This window comes from Colobus angolensis, unplaced genomic scaffold, assembly GCF_000951035.1.
Source record: "Colobus angolensis palliatus isolate OR3802 unplaced genomic scaffold, Cang.pa_1.0 Scaffold132, whole genome shotgun sequence".
NCBI lineage: Eukaryota > Metazoa > Chordata > Mammalia > Primates > Cercopithecidae > Colobus > Colobus angolensis.
In genome coordinates, this window is record NW_012114400.1 from 1,660,318 (window position 1) to 1,677,537 (window position 17,220).

General features: G+C 35.2%; 1 protein-coding gene across 3 annotated transcripts in view; it reads right to left on the reverse strand.

Annotated features, from left to right (window-relative positions):
- Nucleotides 1-17,220, reverse strand: part of TRMT1L (tRNA methyltransferase 1 homolog (S. cerevisiae)-like) — a 41,241-nt gene that overhangs the window by 11,949 nt on the left and 12,072 nt on the right. For all 3 annotated transcript variants that reach the window (XM_011934178.1, XM_011934180.1, XM_011934179.1), the window contains 6 exons: nucleotides 16,908-17,037; nucleotides 15,351-15,474; nucleotides 14,804-14,883; nucleotides 11,348-11,597; nucleotides 10,748-10,960; nucleotides 8,986-9,176 (listed from right to left, as the gene is read on the reverse strand). In XM_011934178.1, the coding sequence (XP_011789568.1) occupies nucleotides 8,986-9,176; nucleotides 10,748-10,960; nucleotides 11,348-11,597; nucleotides 14,804-14,883; nucleotides 15,351-15,474; nucleotides 16,908-17,037 (988 nt within the window). The remainder of the gene's footprint in view (nucleotides 1-8,985; nucleotides 9,177-10,747; nucleotides 10,961-11,347; nucleotides 11,598-14,803; nucleotides 14,884-15,350; nucleotides 15,475-16,907; nucleotides 17,038-17,220) is intronic.

Here is a 17,220-nt window from a genome sequence, read left to right on the forward strand (position 1 = left end):
AGCCTGTCTCTACTAAAAAATACAAAAGTTAGCTGAGCGTGGTGGCATGTGCCTGTAATCCCAGCTACTCAGGAGGCTGAGTCATGAGAACTGCTTGAACCTAGGAGGTGAAGGTTGCAGTGAGTTGAGATTGTGCCACTGCACTCCAGCCTGGGTGACTGAGTGAGATTCCACCTCAAATAAATAAATAAATAAATAAATAAATAAATAAACTCAGATATTATCCAGTAAAATGAATTTAAAAAGATGAATTCATACACATATTATCTCAAAATTATTTTGGAATATTGGGTTTTCTTAGAAGAGATATTTTAAGAGCATTCGGAGAAAAAATAATATAACAGACTAGACAAAAACAGCAGCAGACTTCTCATTGGAAGCTAGAAGACAATGGAATAATACCTTGAACATTTTGAGGAAAAAATGATTTCCATCCTAGAATTCTGTACCTAGCCATGCAACACTTCTCCGCAGTCTATAGGAAAAAGTGTCCACTCAAAATGAAGAAGTAAAACAAGGAAAGTGGGAAAATACAAAGGATCTGCGATACGAGATTTATCACAAAAAGAAAGTCAAAGAAAATTTCCAGGATGATGGTTAAATAGAAGCCCTTGGACAACAGATTTCAGCAGATACAGAAAACAAACAATCCAAACTACAACACGAGGGCTGTCTCCAGGGGAGTGAAATTTATAGCCAAAGATTACCTAATGTGCTTAACTATGCAGAAAGAAGCATTGAAAATGTAGCAAAGAGTTTAGGGATGGATTATAAAAAGTATTTTTTTTAAAAAGGTAACAGGCTGGCAGGGCGCGGTGGCTCAAGCCTGTAATCCCAGCACTTTGGGAGGCCGAGACGGGCGGATCACTTAAGCTCAGGAGTTCCAAGACCAGCCTGAGCAACAGGATAAAACCCCCCCTCAAAAAAAAAGAACCAAAAAAAAAAAAAAATAGCCAAGCATAAAAAAAAAAAAAAAACAAAAAAAAAAAAAAAAAAAAAGAACCAAAAAACAGTGGCAGGAACACAGGTCAATAGCCTCTTGCTAGCTGATAATATCACTCTGCTATTCAATACAATTATTGGTATAATGCATAGTTATGAGATCTTATTTTACATTTACTTAAAAGTGTCCTTCACTGCTCCTAGGTCTACTTTTCAGTATTATTTAACTCTAAGCCTTGATGAAAGGGTGTGGTTAGCACTGATCTAAGTTTTTTTGAGAACTATGGTCTACAAATATGAGTACACTTAAGAAGTCTTCTCTTGAACCATTACATCACTAAACTACAAATACTTATAAGCAGGCATCATCCAATTCAAGATGGCAATTTATACTATAGTTGTCAGCTACACCCACTTACCACAGGCAGACAGCATAAATGAATTATTAATCAGCTTGTATCTTCATGCACTTTGCAAAATAATCTTATCATACAAACCTGTCTTTTCCCAAGCCTCTTTGCTAGGATTTCTCAGATCTAAATTAGCATCAGCAAATTTCCTCTCTGAGGGCCAAGGCTATCAATTCAAGTTACCAGCAGCAAATAATGAAGCGGTAAAGAAGAAAGAAAACTAGTATTTCCATGTTACCGGTATATAAGCGAGGATGGCAATACCAGATGAGGAATTAAAAAGTATTCGGAGACTTTTATTTAAATGCAATAGATTAAACATGCACTCTATCTCTGCTGTTTCTTAACGCTTAAATGACAGCAAGGAACAAAAATTAAACTACAAGAATAAATAAAATGGGAGAGGAGGTAACAAAAGATGAGAGATGCCAATAAAATTTCAGAAGCAGGTATCACATACACAATGGGGAAACTAATTATCAGACCAGAAAAATCTAAAGCGTAAGCCTGAAATGGATAGATGGGCAACCAACAAAACACAAAGTTCCTTAGTGTTGTGGGACCCTGCAACGGTTTGAAAACGGAGGGTAATGACTGTCTCTGAAGATGACTGTAGAGAGGTATTGCAAAAAAGAGGTCTGGTTACAACTTTTTAAAGGGTTCAGTTAAAACTCCAGATCTTCTTTAATACAATCAAGCTTCTGTGTCTTCCACATTCCAAAAGATGAAGTTAATCTTTGGTGAGGCTAAGCTACTGAGGATATGAAACCATTAGTTTTAGTTACAGTTGAGAGTGAGATGTCTGAAAACAGAGGGATTCAGTAAAAATCTGCTTTCCAGTCTCTGTCCCCAGTGTGGCTCTCCCAGGGCTGCTAAAAGATTGGTTGATTCCTCTCTGGAAAAATTTACCAATCCAAGAGAAAAGATTTATATATACTTGTTGGCATTTGGGGGTGTCTTACTAAAAAAAGCAGACTGGTATCTTATCACAGTAAAATCCATTGGTTTATTTTTATTTTTATTTTGAGACGGAGTCTCGCTCTGTCACCTAGGTTGGAGTGGAGTGGTGCGATCTCGGCTCACTGCAAGCTCCGCCCTCCCGGGTTCACTCCAGTCTCCCGCCTCAGCCTCCTGAGTAGCTGGGACTACAGGCGCCTGCCACCATGCCCGGCTAATTTTTTGTATTTTTAGTACAGACGGGGTTTCACCGTGTAGCCAGGATGGTCTCGATCTCCTGACCTCACGATCTGCCTGCCTCGGCCTCCCAAAGTGCTGGGATTACAGGCATGAGCCACTATGCCTGGCCAAATCTGTTGGTTTATAAGCTCTGCCCCAAGTGCTTCAAAACAATTTTTCACTGTGGACAACCGAAGACCATAAGACATTTGAGATCTATCATAACAGAGAACAAAACTACAAAACAGAAAAAGAAAGTTAAAAAACAGGCGAACTGAACAACAAAACAGCAACAACATAAAACAAACAACCCCTATTCTCCCCTAAATATAAAATATACCCAAGTATAATCAATTCTTAGAAAGGTAAGAGATTTTGTATCCCTGAAACAATAATATGACACTATTAAAAAAGGAACAATAATCACTTGACTAGCCTAAATAAAAAAAAAGAACAGTGAAAAAAATATAAAATAACTCTTAGAAATGAACAAAATATGACAGAAATTTAAATAAGAGTTGAAAAATAAAAATTAAGGAAAAAGTATAAAGTAGAAACTAGAACTTTGTCAAAGAGATGAACAGTATAGATATTTTTAAAAATTAGAGGATTAATTTAGAAGATCCAAAATATAAACTAAACAGAGTTCCTGAAAGAAGACAACAGATACAATTTGAAAGGCAAAACTTGTCAAAGAAATAACACCCCTCAAGGGCCAGGTGTGGTGGCTCATGCCTGTAATCCTAGCACTCTGGGGAGATGAGGTAGGCAGATCACTTGAGGTCAGGAGATTGAGACCAGCCTGACAAACATACTGAAACCCTGTCACTACTAAACATACAAAAATTAGCTGGGAGTGGTGGCACAGGCCTGTAGTCCCAGCTACTCAGTAAGCTGAGGCAGGAGAATCGCTTGAACCTGGGAGGCAGAGGTTACAGTGAGCCAAGATCGCACCATTGCACTCCAGCCTGGACAACAGAGCGAGACTCTGTCTTAAAAAAAAAGAAACAGAAAAAGAAAAAATTACCTCCCTTGACCCCAAAATTTATCAGAGCTGAAGAGCTCAAGTTTCTGACTTAAAAGAACTCAGAGGCTAGGTGCAATGGTTCATGCCTGTAATCCCAGCACTTTGGGAGGTCAAGGAGGGTGGATCACTTGAGATCAGGAGTTCGAGACCAGCCTGGCCAACATGATGAGAGCCTGTCTCTACTAAAAAATACAAAAGTTAGCTGAGCGTGGTGGCATGTGCCTGTAATCCCAGCTACTCAGGAGGCTGAGTCATGAGAACTGCTTGAACCTAGGAGGTGAAGGTTGCAGTGAGTTGAGATTGTGCCACTGCACTCCAGCCTGGGTGACTGAGTGAGATTCCACCTCAAATAAATAAATAAATAAATAAATAAATAAATAAACTCAGATATTATCCAGTAAAATGAATTTAAAAAGATGAATTCATACACATATTATCTCAAAATTATTTTGGAATATTGGGTTTTCTTAGAAGAGATATTTTAAGAGCATTCGGAGAAAAAATAATATAACAGACTAGACAAAAACAGCAGCAGACTTCTCATTGGAAGCTAGAAGACAATGGAATAATACCTTGAACATTTTGAGGAAAAAATGATTTCCATCCTAGAATTCTGTACCTAGCCATGCAACACTTCTCCGCAGTCTATAGGAAAAAGTGTCCACTCAAAATGAAGAAGTAAAACAAGGAAAGTGGGAAAATACAAAGGATCTGCGATACGAGATTTATCACAAAAAGAAAGTCAAAGAAAATTTCCAGGATGATGGTTAAATAGAAGCCCTTGGACAACAGATTTCAGCAGATACAGAAAACAAACAATCCAAACTACAACACGAGGGCTGTCTCCAGGGGAGTGAAATTTATAGCCAAAGATTACCTAATGTGCTTAACTATGCAGAAAGAAGCATTGAAAATGTAGCAAAGAGTTTAGGGATGGATTATAAAAAGTATTTTTTTTAAAAAGGTAACAGGCATAGTAAGTATTAATTCCAGAGTTACCAAAGAATTGTATAAGAAAGGAAACATTATTATAGCATATTATATGAATCAGCTTTTATTTTTATTTTTCTAGAGACAGGGTCTTGCTATGTTGCTCAGGCTGGTCTTGAACTCCTGACCTCAGGCAATCCTACCTTGGCTCCTGAAGTGCTGGGATTACAGGTATGAGCCACCATGCTCAGATTCATATGGTTTATCTGTGCTGTAGCAGCCTTCCCAAATGATCAGCAATAATCCCTGCCTCTTGGTATTCATATCCTTATGTAATATCCTTCCCCTGAGTACCCACTGGTTTTAGAGACAAATTTCTAACAACTAGAATATGGCAAAAGTAATGGAGTATTACTTTGAGATTAGGTTACAAAAGACCTCTTCTATCTTGCTGGCACTCACTCACTCTCTGGTTCTTCTGACTTGCTTTTTTTTTTTTTAAGAGATGGCATCTTGGTCTGTCACCCATGCTGGAGTGCAGTGGTATAACCACAGCTCACTGCAGCCTGAACTACTGGGTTCAAGTGATCCTCCTGCCTCAGCCTCCCAAGTAGCTGGGACTAAGGGCACACACCACTGACCAACACCTTGATCTGTGGCCTTGTGAGAGACCCCAAGCTAGTGGACCCAGCTAAGCCATGCCTAGATTCTTGACTTATAGCAACTATGGGATAGTAAATGTTGTTTAAAGCCAATAATTTTGGAGTGATTTGTTACACAGCAATAGATAGCAAATAAAATTTGCAAACAGTATTTATCTATTTATAAAAACGCAAACACTAAATATTGATGTAGTCCAAAGTGGAGAGGGGAAAAGCATGCATGTGACTGGATTGGTTTAAAAAGCCAAATACTCTTTTTCCATGGAAAGAAGTTAGATGCATTATAAACATGTTATTTAGAAATATGAATGTAAACATTAGAAGAAACAGCTGTGAGATTTTAACTGTTTAGGGGGTCAGGCAGAGATTATTATTTTTATTAATAAGACTTATGGAACTATTTGACTTTTCTTTCTTTTTTTGAGATGGAGTCTTGCTCTGTCACCCAGGCTGGAGTGCAGTGGCATGATCTCAGCTCACTGCAACCTCTGCCTCCTGGGTTCAAGTGGTGATTCTCCTGCCTCAGCCTCCTGAGTAGCCAGGATTACAGGTGCCTGCCACCATGCCCAGCTAATTTTTGTACTTTTAGTAGAGACAGGGTTTCACCATGTTGGTCAGTTTCGAACTCCTGACCTCAGGTGGTCCGTCCACCCTAGCCTCCCAAAGTGCTGGGATTACAGGCGTGAGCCACTGCACCCAGCTATTTGACTTTTTAAACTATGTATTACAAATTGATAAAAATTCTGAATGAGATGATTTCTTTGTAGGACATACTTGTTTATTCTAAGTTCTGTATGATTCCAAATAAAATGCAAAAACAAATCATTGCTTTATAGTTATCACTTATCAAGTCAAATATTCTTTAAAATGTTTGATTAATGTCACATATATAAGAAGGAAAAATTATAAGAACTTCTATAAGGCACTCAAATTCTTTAGACTCTTTAAGTATACAGGCTATTGGACATGCTTTGGGGAAAGAAAAGCTTTGAACATGAAGGAAACAAAGTAGTATTTTTCTCATGAGCTCTATTGAGTAAACTGAGAAAGTTAAATTTAACCAAATAAGAGATGACTATAGAAATTACGGCAAAAAGAATGATGACATACACAGAATATTTCTATATGTAGAGATTAATCTGGCAAAACGGAATGTTAAGTGTTACACATTCTAATAACATAGAGTTGGTGTAACAAACAAAAATTAGGAAGGGAAAAATGGAAAACAGGAAGCTAATTATCATTTGTGATATCAAGGAGCCAAAGGATATTACTTAGAACTGATAAATCCGAATTACAGAAGTATATACATATTTACTACTAAAAGTAGACATTAAGAAAAATAAACAGGCTGTGCGCGATGGCTCACGCTTGTAATCCTAGCGCTTTGGGAGGCCAAGGTGGGCGGATTGCCTGAGCTCAGGAGTTCGCGACCAGCCTGGGCAACATGGTGAAACCCTGTCTCTACTAAAATAGAAAAAATTAGCCAGGCATGGTGCCGTGCGCCTGTAGTCACAGCTACTTGGGAGGCTGAGGCAGGAAAACTGCTTGAACCCGGGAGACGGAAGTTGCAGTAAGCCGAGATCGCGCCACTGCACTCCAGCCTGGGCGACAGAACAAGACTGTCACAAAAAAAAAAAAAAAAGAAAACAATTACAATAAAATATATAAACTAGCCTCTTATCTAGTCAAGAAAAATGGAAGAAAGAATAAATAAATTAAAGTACATAAGGGGACTATGACCATAGGAACTAAGGAGATTAAAAGGAATTATTAGACAACACTTAGCTCAACCCTATGTAAATAAAACAGAAATGCTAGGTGAATATTACTAAACCTTTAAGGAACACATAATTCCAATACTAGTTAAACTAGTTCTTAAGAACTAGTTTTTTAAAAAAAATCAGTTTTCAATTCCAAGAATTGAAAAAAGGGAAGCATTCCAAATTATTTTTGAAGGGAGTATAAAGTGATAGATCAAAGCCCACCTAAAATTATGCTACAAAACTATATACTATCTCATTTATAAATACTGAAACAAAAAATCCTTTAAAAATTAGCAAATAAAATATAGCAACATATTAAAAAAATACTACCTGACAATAGTTTATTCTACAAAATCCAGTTTGGTTCTATATTGGAACCTTCTATTACAATTAATCAAATTAGTAAGCCTAAAGAGAAAAACCATATAATCATCTCCACAGATGCTGAACATGCATTATGACAAAATTCAACATCTTGACAAAATACAATAAAAATGGAAATGAAGTATTCTTCCTTAATGTGATAAATCATACGTATTGCAGATGAAAAGCCAGTATTATGCTTGAATCAGAAAGCACTAGAGGCTGGGTGCAGAGGCTCATGCCTGTAATCCCAGCACTTTGGGAGGATGAGGTGGGCAGATTACTAGAGGTCAGGAGTTTCAGACCAGCCAGCAAACATGGTGAAACCCTGTCTCTACTAAAAATGCAAAAAGTAGCTGGGTGTGGTGGTGTACGCCTGTAGTCCCAGGTACTTGGGAGGCTGAGGCAGGAGAACTACTTGAGCCTGGGAAGCAGAGGTTGCAGTGGGCCGAGATTGCACAACTGAACTCCAGCCTGAGTAACAGAGCAAGACTCCATCAGAAAAAAAATAAAAAAAATAGAAAGCACTAGAGGAAACCAAAAGTAAGGAACATGACAGAATGCCCTCTATTACCACTACCAGTTAACATTATACTAAAGTACTTGAACAAATGAAAAGCATATTATATTTGTAGGAAGCTTCAAAAATCACAGTATCTATTCTCCCCAATTTAATGTGATCAAAATAATATGCCAACTGGGTTATTATTTACTTTTATATTAAGGGGTTAACAAAAGATCAATACAGGAACACTGAAAACAAAGAGCTCTGAGTAGGGATTGCCATTACAGATATTAAACGATACTGAAAAGCTTCCGTAGTCAAAACAGTATGATAGACGTGTATGAATAAACATCCAACCACTGGAACAGAATAGAAAATCTAGAAACAAACTCAAATCCATGGGAATTTTAGTATAACATAAAGAAGGTATTCTCAAATCAGTGGAGGAAAGGTGTACTATTCAATACAACCTAATCTACTTTGAATAGTCTAGGAATAGGAAAGCTCTTTCTAACTACAGGCAAAATCCAGACTATATAAACATTCAATTAGCAATGAAAAACTTCTGCAAGACAGATTAAAAAAAAAAAATTGACAAAATGAGAAAAAAATCTGCAACTTAACATAGTAAGTGCTAAACTCAAAAATTCGTATTAAAAAATACCAAGAACCTAACACAAAACAATAAGCAACTGTTTCCATGTCCCAGAACTGAAACAAACAGAAACAGCTTTACGAAGGCATAAACTACAGCTTTTTCCTTGTTTCCCATCCCCAGGCCTGGCATATAGTAGAGGCTCAATAAATGTTTATTGAATGCATTTTATAACTGATGGCTTTTATACATAGCCAGAAACATGAAAAATTATTTTTATAAAATTAATGATTTCTAATAGTCTGGAAAAAAGGTAATCTGACTTACGTTCCTAAAATTAGTTCAGAATGGAAACTAAGTTATTTCTAGATGTTTCGATAGAAGGCAGAACTAGAAAGCATACACTGTACAGCATGAGTAAATAACTTTAATAAACTCACAGGAATGTCTTGTCTGTTGACGAAAGGAAATCCAGTATAGGAAATAACAAAGTTAGCACTGTAATCTTTAAAATCAAAGGACAATAATATGTATAATTAGGGATGTGATAAAGGCTTATTCAGTGGAGGATTATAGATAAATTAAACATAATATATAACTTGAATTTACCTTCTACCATATTACCATCCTTCTGAAAAATTCTCTCTTCACACCACTGACAATGGATCAGGTACTGAATCTTCTTGGCTGTTTCATCTGCTGAAGTAGGTCCCCTCAAAACTCTCACAACTACCAACACAAAATGTTCCAGAGCCACTGCAAACAGTACTTCTATGCCTTTGTTGCATCGGGCTGCAGCTCTATAATAAATTTTTTAAGGTTATTTTGTGGGCTTATCATTTTCCCTTGTTTGGCATTATACTGACAAATATTAACCTGGACAATAGACTATGGGTAAGTTATGGGACATCAAGAAAAATTCAATTCTCAATAGCAGTGCTTTTAAAAGATCATTACTATAACTTTTACAGAAATTGAAGCACAGGAAATAAAAGATGCTTGGGAGGGTCTTCAGTTTCTAGATATTTTCCCTTATGATATCCTTCAATAGGGCAATATTTTTTGATTTTCACTCATTTTTACTTTGTTTCTTATCATCACCACCACATTTCTTCCTTTTTATCTATTTTATTTCCTATAAAATCTTCTTCAAAACAGTATATATTTATTGAGTAATGACTATATGCAGGAGAGTATCCTAGCTACTGAAAATTGAGTGAAAAAAGAATAGTCAAAGTCTTTTCCACCATTAATTTTCTAGCCTTTTTGGATTAAGCTCGACTATATACCATTTATGTACTCTGCAGTCACATACTAAATTTAATTTATATATATATATTACTCTGAATTTGCTGATACTACATTATAAACATTTTTAAGCATGTGCAGTAAGTCCTTAGCATGCATAAAGTAAACATCAGTTTTCAGGTAATTAGAAACAACCCTGAAGGTCTATGAAGTCTAATAATCTGTATTTATGCTGAGGTACAAATTTCCACTTAAATGCTCTGAAACTAGTATTAGGGCTGGCAAGTGAGCTAGCTGATCATCCATTATCTATATTCACAATGTCCATTTATATTATATTATTCCAGCATAATCTGCATATTGTAAGTGCTCCAAAAAAGTCACCCTTTTAAAAATAACTGTTTTCAAATTCTGTTTGGAAATCCTGGTGAGAAATGGAGAGAACTTCCCATTTTGTAAGATGATTTTGGAGAATCAAGTTTGTAAGCCATCATTTTATTCAAACTATATAAATAAAGAAGATAAAATAGAAAGGATATAAAAGAAATGACTGTTTCTTTCTCAGGCAGAGTCTCACTCTGTTGCCCAGGCTGGAGTGCAGTGGAGCAACCTTGGCTCACTGCAGCATCTGGCTCCTGGGTTCAAGTGCTTCTAGTGCCTCAACCTGTAATCGGAGCTGCGATTACAGGTGTGTACCACCATGCCCAGCTAATTTTTGTATTTTTAGTAGAGACGAGGTTTCACCATGTTGGCCAGGAGGCTTGTTTCATCCTGGGCAACACGGTGAAAAAATAAAACAAAACAATTTTTGCTTTTCCTTTCATATTGCTATCCTTTATCCTATATTGTTCAAATAAACTGGAAATTAACTTTCACTTTAATCTTTTCTTTCTTATTACTTTATTTCAATAACATTTTAATTGGAGAGTAAACTGAGTATTTCAGGCATAAGCTTTTAAATAACATTACAACAGATACCACGTAAAATTAGAAACCAGTATTACAGATAAGGAATACAGGATTTATATTTTGTGCATGTTTTGAGTAATAAGTACTTCTTGTAATATTATCTCTTTTTATCAAATACTAAAACACACTAAGTACACCGTTGGCGATTTGGTACCTTGCCACTGCAGCTACAACAATTCTGGCTGCTAGTTCCTTGTAATATTCAGTTCGGACAATGTTACATCCGTAGTGACGCCGGGCAACATGCTGTGCCTTGGCATATAAAGAACTGATATCTGTAGAAGTCACTGACACTATGCCAAGGTTTCTTATATTTCTGAATGCAGAATCTAGATAATTCACTGATGTTCCAAAAGGGTCTAGATGTCTAAAATCAGAAAGCATATAGATATATTTTAAAGTCATATTAATAACAAAAATTATACCATTGTAATTATTTCTAATTATAAAATTCCATGAATTTAAAAGGACGTTGCAAATCCATTTTAAGTACATAATTCTGTTTTGAAATTAAGTAATAAAATGATAGTATGATGTATGAGACATGTAAATATAAATTTCGGTTAGAGGAAAAGTGACATGCCCAGGCATTTTATTTCAAATACTAGAAAATTTTCATACTGCATACCTTAGGCCAAAAAATGGCATTAATTTAAAAAAACAAACAACAAACTGTCTTAATTTTTAGTTACCACTCGTCCCCAAAATTCCAGATAAGTTTAGAAAGTGACATGGCAAGTCTTTTTCTACTTACATGAAATCAAAAGATCTCAAATGCATCAGTACATTGGCATCCATTTTGGTCACCTTAATATTACCAATATTTTTCTCTCCTTCTTCAAGAATATCATCACTCTTTTCCTTTTCCTTACTGTCCACCACCACTTTCAATTTGTTTAAATGGCAGTTTTCCTGAATCAGTGTCACAGAGTTTTCATTCAAGTCATTGATTGTAACTTTGACTGCATTTCCAAGATGTTTTGCCCACTGCAATCCCATTATCCCTTAGGAAAAATGGGGAAGAAAATGAGTTTTATAATAATAATAATTTTAAAGAATAAAAACAGTATAATGACAACACACAGTTTTATAAGTAACAAATTATTTCAAAATTTAATGTTTTCATGAATCTTATTCTTTCTTACCACAAAGCTTCTCAAGAAAGGTTATAACTAAAAATATGTCTAACAGATTTTCACTAATACTTCTTATAAACCTTTTTTATGATCCTTGTATAATACAATATGTATTTTTTTTAGTTTGTTAAATAGTGGAAAATGTTTTCTTTTTTGCTTTTTTTCTGACCATGGAATACTTTATACAAATGGGATTACTCTGCTTGAAGGGAGGATGAGAAGTTGGAATTCCTTCTGCTGAAGTTTACCATCATGGACCAAAATATGAAAAACTTTTCTAGACTAACACTTTTCAAACACTGCGTAACACTGTTGTGAATTAAAAAAAAAAAAAAAAAGAAAAAATTGTGGCCGGGTGTGATGGCTCACACATGTAATCTCTGCACTTTGCGAGGCTGAGGCGGGTGGATCACTTGAGTCCAGGATTTTGAGACCAGTGTGGGCAACATAGCAAAACCCTATCTCTACAGAAAAACACAAAAATTAGCTGGGCATGGTGGCGCACGCTTGTGGTCCCAGCTGCTTTCTGGAGGATGAGGTGGGAAGATCACCCGAGCCTAGGAGGTCCAGACTGCAGTGAGCCGAGATGGTGCCAAGACCCTATCTCAAAGCTGAGACCCTATCTCAAAAACAAAACAAAACCAAAAAACCAAATTTGTAAGCAAATGATTAGGAAGAATTTCTAATCATCTAAAAGGAAGACCAAAAGTGCCCCTTTTCACAGTTTTTCCCTATCTACTAAAGTCATAAGGGACATTCATTACAAAATGAGAGATGGCAACACAAGCCTAGCCAACACAGATTAGTAAACCCCTTACGTATTGGAAATACTGACCATCTTCTCCATACACGTGTCTCAGAAATGGAAAAATACCATGTGTTATGGACTTCATAGATATGTATTTTTCATATTTTCACAACACGCTTGTGAGGTAAGTTCTCACATCCTCATTTTAGGAATGGCAAAACATGCACAATGACTGCTCCAGACCTGATCTAAGTTTACAAAGGCACATTAAAAGAAGAGGCTGGAAATATATTCCTTAGATATTAGCTTTAATGACTTCAGATTTATAGAAGAGTAAAGAGGCTGGGTGCAGTGGCTCACGCCTGTAATCCCAGCACTTTGGGAGGCTGAGGCAGGTGGATCACCTGAGGTCAGGAGTTTGAGACCAGCTTGGCCAACATGGCGAAGTCCTGTCTCTACTAAAAATACAAAAATCAACCAGGCGTGGTGGTAGGCGCCTGTAATCTCAGCTACTCGGGAAGCTGAGGCAGGAGAAGTGCTTGAACCCGGGAGGCAGAGGTTGCAGCGAACCAAGATAGATGGCATCACTGCACTCCAGCCTGGGTGACAGAGCGAAACTCTTGTCTCAAAAGAGTAAAGTAAAAGGATATGGTGAAAAATACTGAGAAATAAATTTGGACAAGCAGGTTAGAATCAGATATGGAAGATATTAAATGTAGTCTGAGAACTTTGGACTCTAGGCAATAAAGATGAATGACTCTTTTGATTGGTAAGTAACAATGTGGTGCTTCAGAGGAATAGCTGTTTAGCAGTAACAGGCAAGACAAATTGGAGGAGAGAAATGACTGGAAACAAGGGTACTATTTAGAGGCTACTGAAATAGGCTTGCTATGAAATCATTAAATTGGTGGATATGGAATGGAAAATGTTAGCTATATTGGAAAAGAAAAATTAGAACAGACCTGGTGGCTGAGTAGATATGGGAAGAGTAACAGGAAAACAAGGAGTAAAAACATGATTCAAATTTCAAATCCAAGTGACTTGGGAAATAATCAGAAAAATCACCTCATCACTTTTACCACATTTATACTGAGACAGTACTAATGCTGATCATCACGGTGGTAGCAGAAGTCTCCTCTTTGAGTAGATGAGCAAACTGAGGCACAATTTCCTGTGGTCATACAATTATCAAGTGATAAAGCTGGGATTTGAAATCAGGCAGTCTGGTTCTGCAGTCCATGCTTTTAACCACTACTTTTCCATGAGGAGAGTTTTACGCTTTTAACCACTACTTTTCCCTGAGGAGAGTTTAGGAAGGAGAGCTAACTAATGCTTTCACTCTTTTGGCACAAACTCCCCAAAAGTGTATTCCTATCATCTTTATGAAGAAAGACTTGGATTGGGTACAGAGGCTTTTTAGAAATTTTCTACTGTTTCTATTTTCTTTTCTCTACTATTAAGTCTTTTGAGAAAAATATTCTCAATGTTTAAAATTTCACTTTATTCCACTGTCTAAAGGCTAGGCAGTGATCATCACAACACAAAAAAGAGACACAACCAGACATCAGGTGCTGCCTGATTGCAGCAAACAAGTATTACTGCAAAACAAAGAACAAAACAAAACAAACAAACAAAAAACTGTATTTGAATCTAATCAAATGGCCAATTTACAAAAATACAGGAGATAGAAGAACACGTTATATGAACCATAACAATACAATCAGGAAAAATCTAGACTGCGGGAAACTCTATAGGTCAAAAGACATGTTAAGTCAACAAATAATTATCACACACACAGAAAATGATAGAAGGAACCACAGATTTAAAAGAGACTTAGACATACCAAACAATTGAAATACAGTTTTTGTCTGCATTCTGATTTGATTTTTAAAAGATATTATGAGATAATTGGGCATATCTAAACAATTTATATTAAAGAATTATTCTTAATTTTTTAAAGTATGATAGTATAGTGGTTTTATTTTTTAAAAATCTTTACCTTTTAGAGATTCAACTGAAATACAGATGAAACGATGTATCTGTTATTTGTTTCAAATTAATGGATATCAAAAGACTATGACATGAGGTATGAAGACAATGATAAAACGACTGAGCATGAACCACTAATTTCTGAAGTAAGCGATGGATACACAGGACTCACTTACTATACTCCTTAATATATATTTAAAATTTTTCACAAAAAAAAATTAAAAATTTTGTCTTGGATCTTTAATTTTTTACATCACTACCCATATACATTTTCTAAGAAAAGATACTGTAAAATCGAATAAATAAAATGTGGTTCTAAAAAAGTATCCTCACTTACCAGTGGCTCCAAAAGCATCTAGACATTCCAAGGGTTTTCGTTCCTCAGCCAAAGCAGCCAATGTACAGAATATTAGCTGCCTAGAAGGAAATCATAATCTGAAATAACTTAACTTTACCATGCTTCACCATCATAGATTTTATTTCATTTAAGAATAGTGAATTCAAGTCCCAAGTTACTTACAAACTATTTCAGAAGGAGACCTAAAAACATATTCCTAATACAATAAGAACTAAAAATACATGAAATTAAACTATGAATCCAGTTGGATTCTATTAATAAGTATTTATTTATTTATAAACAAAACTTGCTCACAAAAGTACCAGCTTGTTCAGTAATTATATAAAGTTAGGCCTATTTTATTCTCTAATAAAGACATTGGCTTGGTAGAAAAAAAGAAACAATCCTTCTGTGAAAAATGTTAAGATAGATGATTTTTATTCTGCACCTAGTTCTAAATTTTAACATATTAGAACATAAAGGTTAAGAGAAGGTACATTTACAATAATTTGAAACATCCCATAACCCTATTTTCAATTTAGCTTACCGATTTAGTTTCATTTTGGGATTAAAATAGGAATCTGTTTTCTGAGGTATAGAATAGTTGGGACAAACTTGTACATCCGTGTCTGCCTCTTTTAAAATTTCCTTAGGTGGTTTAGCAGTGGAAGCTAACACAGAAAAAAGAAAAGATTTCCAGGGCAACACAAAATAATTCCAAACAAAAGACTTCCAAGAAAACACAAAATAATTCTAAACATCTAAAACAACATACATTTTGAAAAATAACTTTATATTATTTTGTGTTAATGCAAATGGTTGGGCAGATGTAAAAAAACCAAAACCAAAGAACTGATTCATTCAGCACTCTCTGCAAAAGAGTAACACTCAGTTAAACATCTCACTAATGAAAGTTAATTTACTATCTTGACTGTCTAGCACATCAATACATCTGTATTATGATACCTAAGAACAATCACCCTAGGAAAGCACAAAATCCTAAAACACCTTTGTGTTTCATCAAACACTACATTGTTTGCTACATATATTTTACTATGGTATAATTGTTAGAAAATGAGTATCTCCATATGGCTACATTCCATTAGCTAGCAAGGCTTACTAAGAATCACTCTATTTCCTGAACATGGGAGACTTCAGAATATTTTCTCATAATGATTTCAAGTCACAAATTGCATTGAAATGGCTATAATGAAAAAATGATTTTACATTTAATATGTTAGAATCGTTTTGCTATAAACTGATGAAATATTGATGTGTTTATATGCGTATATGTTTTAAATATTTAAGAAATGAGATATGTGATGTGTCAGAGAGTTGAGATCCTTTATGTTTGGATTTCTTGATAACATTACAGTCAGAATGTTAACTAAATGGCAACTATATATTTCTTTCTAAAATGCCAAATAATAGTATCTTTCCCTAGCACTGTGTTACATATCCTTTTCTACCCAGTGAGGAGGTATGTCACATACCTCACAAGATCAGCCTTTCTCAATTTAGGTTCTGTGAGAAAATCAAGCTTTATAGAAATTAATTCAGTGACTATTTCTTTGCAGTTCTTAAAGGAATGGTACATAGTGCCATTCTAGACATAGACAAGTTATTCATTACATATAATACACGCTTTGGGCCATTAGTGCTTAATTTAATTCTTGAGAAGGGCTCTCTAAGTAGTAACAAGCTATTAATAATTTCATGTCACTAATAGTCTTTATTTCACTGTATCTTTTTTTCTAGTGTTTTCCAACAATACATACACGACAGTTAAGGGTATAAAAGCTGTCACTGGGAAGACAATTCTATAATCTTTCATTAAAATATCTATAGTCACTTGAGTGTCACTTACTTTTTCTACAACATTTACTAAATATATATGTTGAGAATGTTAAAACATATATATAATATATATATATAAGGTTTTGGAGACCTTACAGAAAGAAACCAAAATCTGATGTAATGGACTAGTGAATTAAATCATTTGGTTAAATCAGCATTATTTTATCTGCCTGATGTCTGAAAATAATAACTGGACCATTATGTAAGGATTTACATAGTAATATGTTAATGAGATTGCTCAACTTACCTCCAATATAACTAGATTTAGTCTCTCCTTTATTCATATGGCGCCTAACATGTCCTAGCATATCAGTTCTTCTGGTGATTGTTGCTGAACAAATGATACAATGATAATGGGCTCCCATTTTATTGGATATCTATCAAACAGAGTATTTAATTTAAGTAAGTTACTAAGACAACGAAATCGAAGTATAAGTTTGCAAATTTAAGTATATTAATGTCTTGGATTTAATGGTATAGAAGATAATTTTAATTTTGCCATGTGACTTTGAAAGGATCTTAATTTCCTTACCTGTATTTATAAATACTTTTAAACCTTA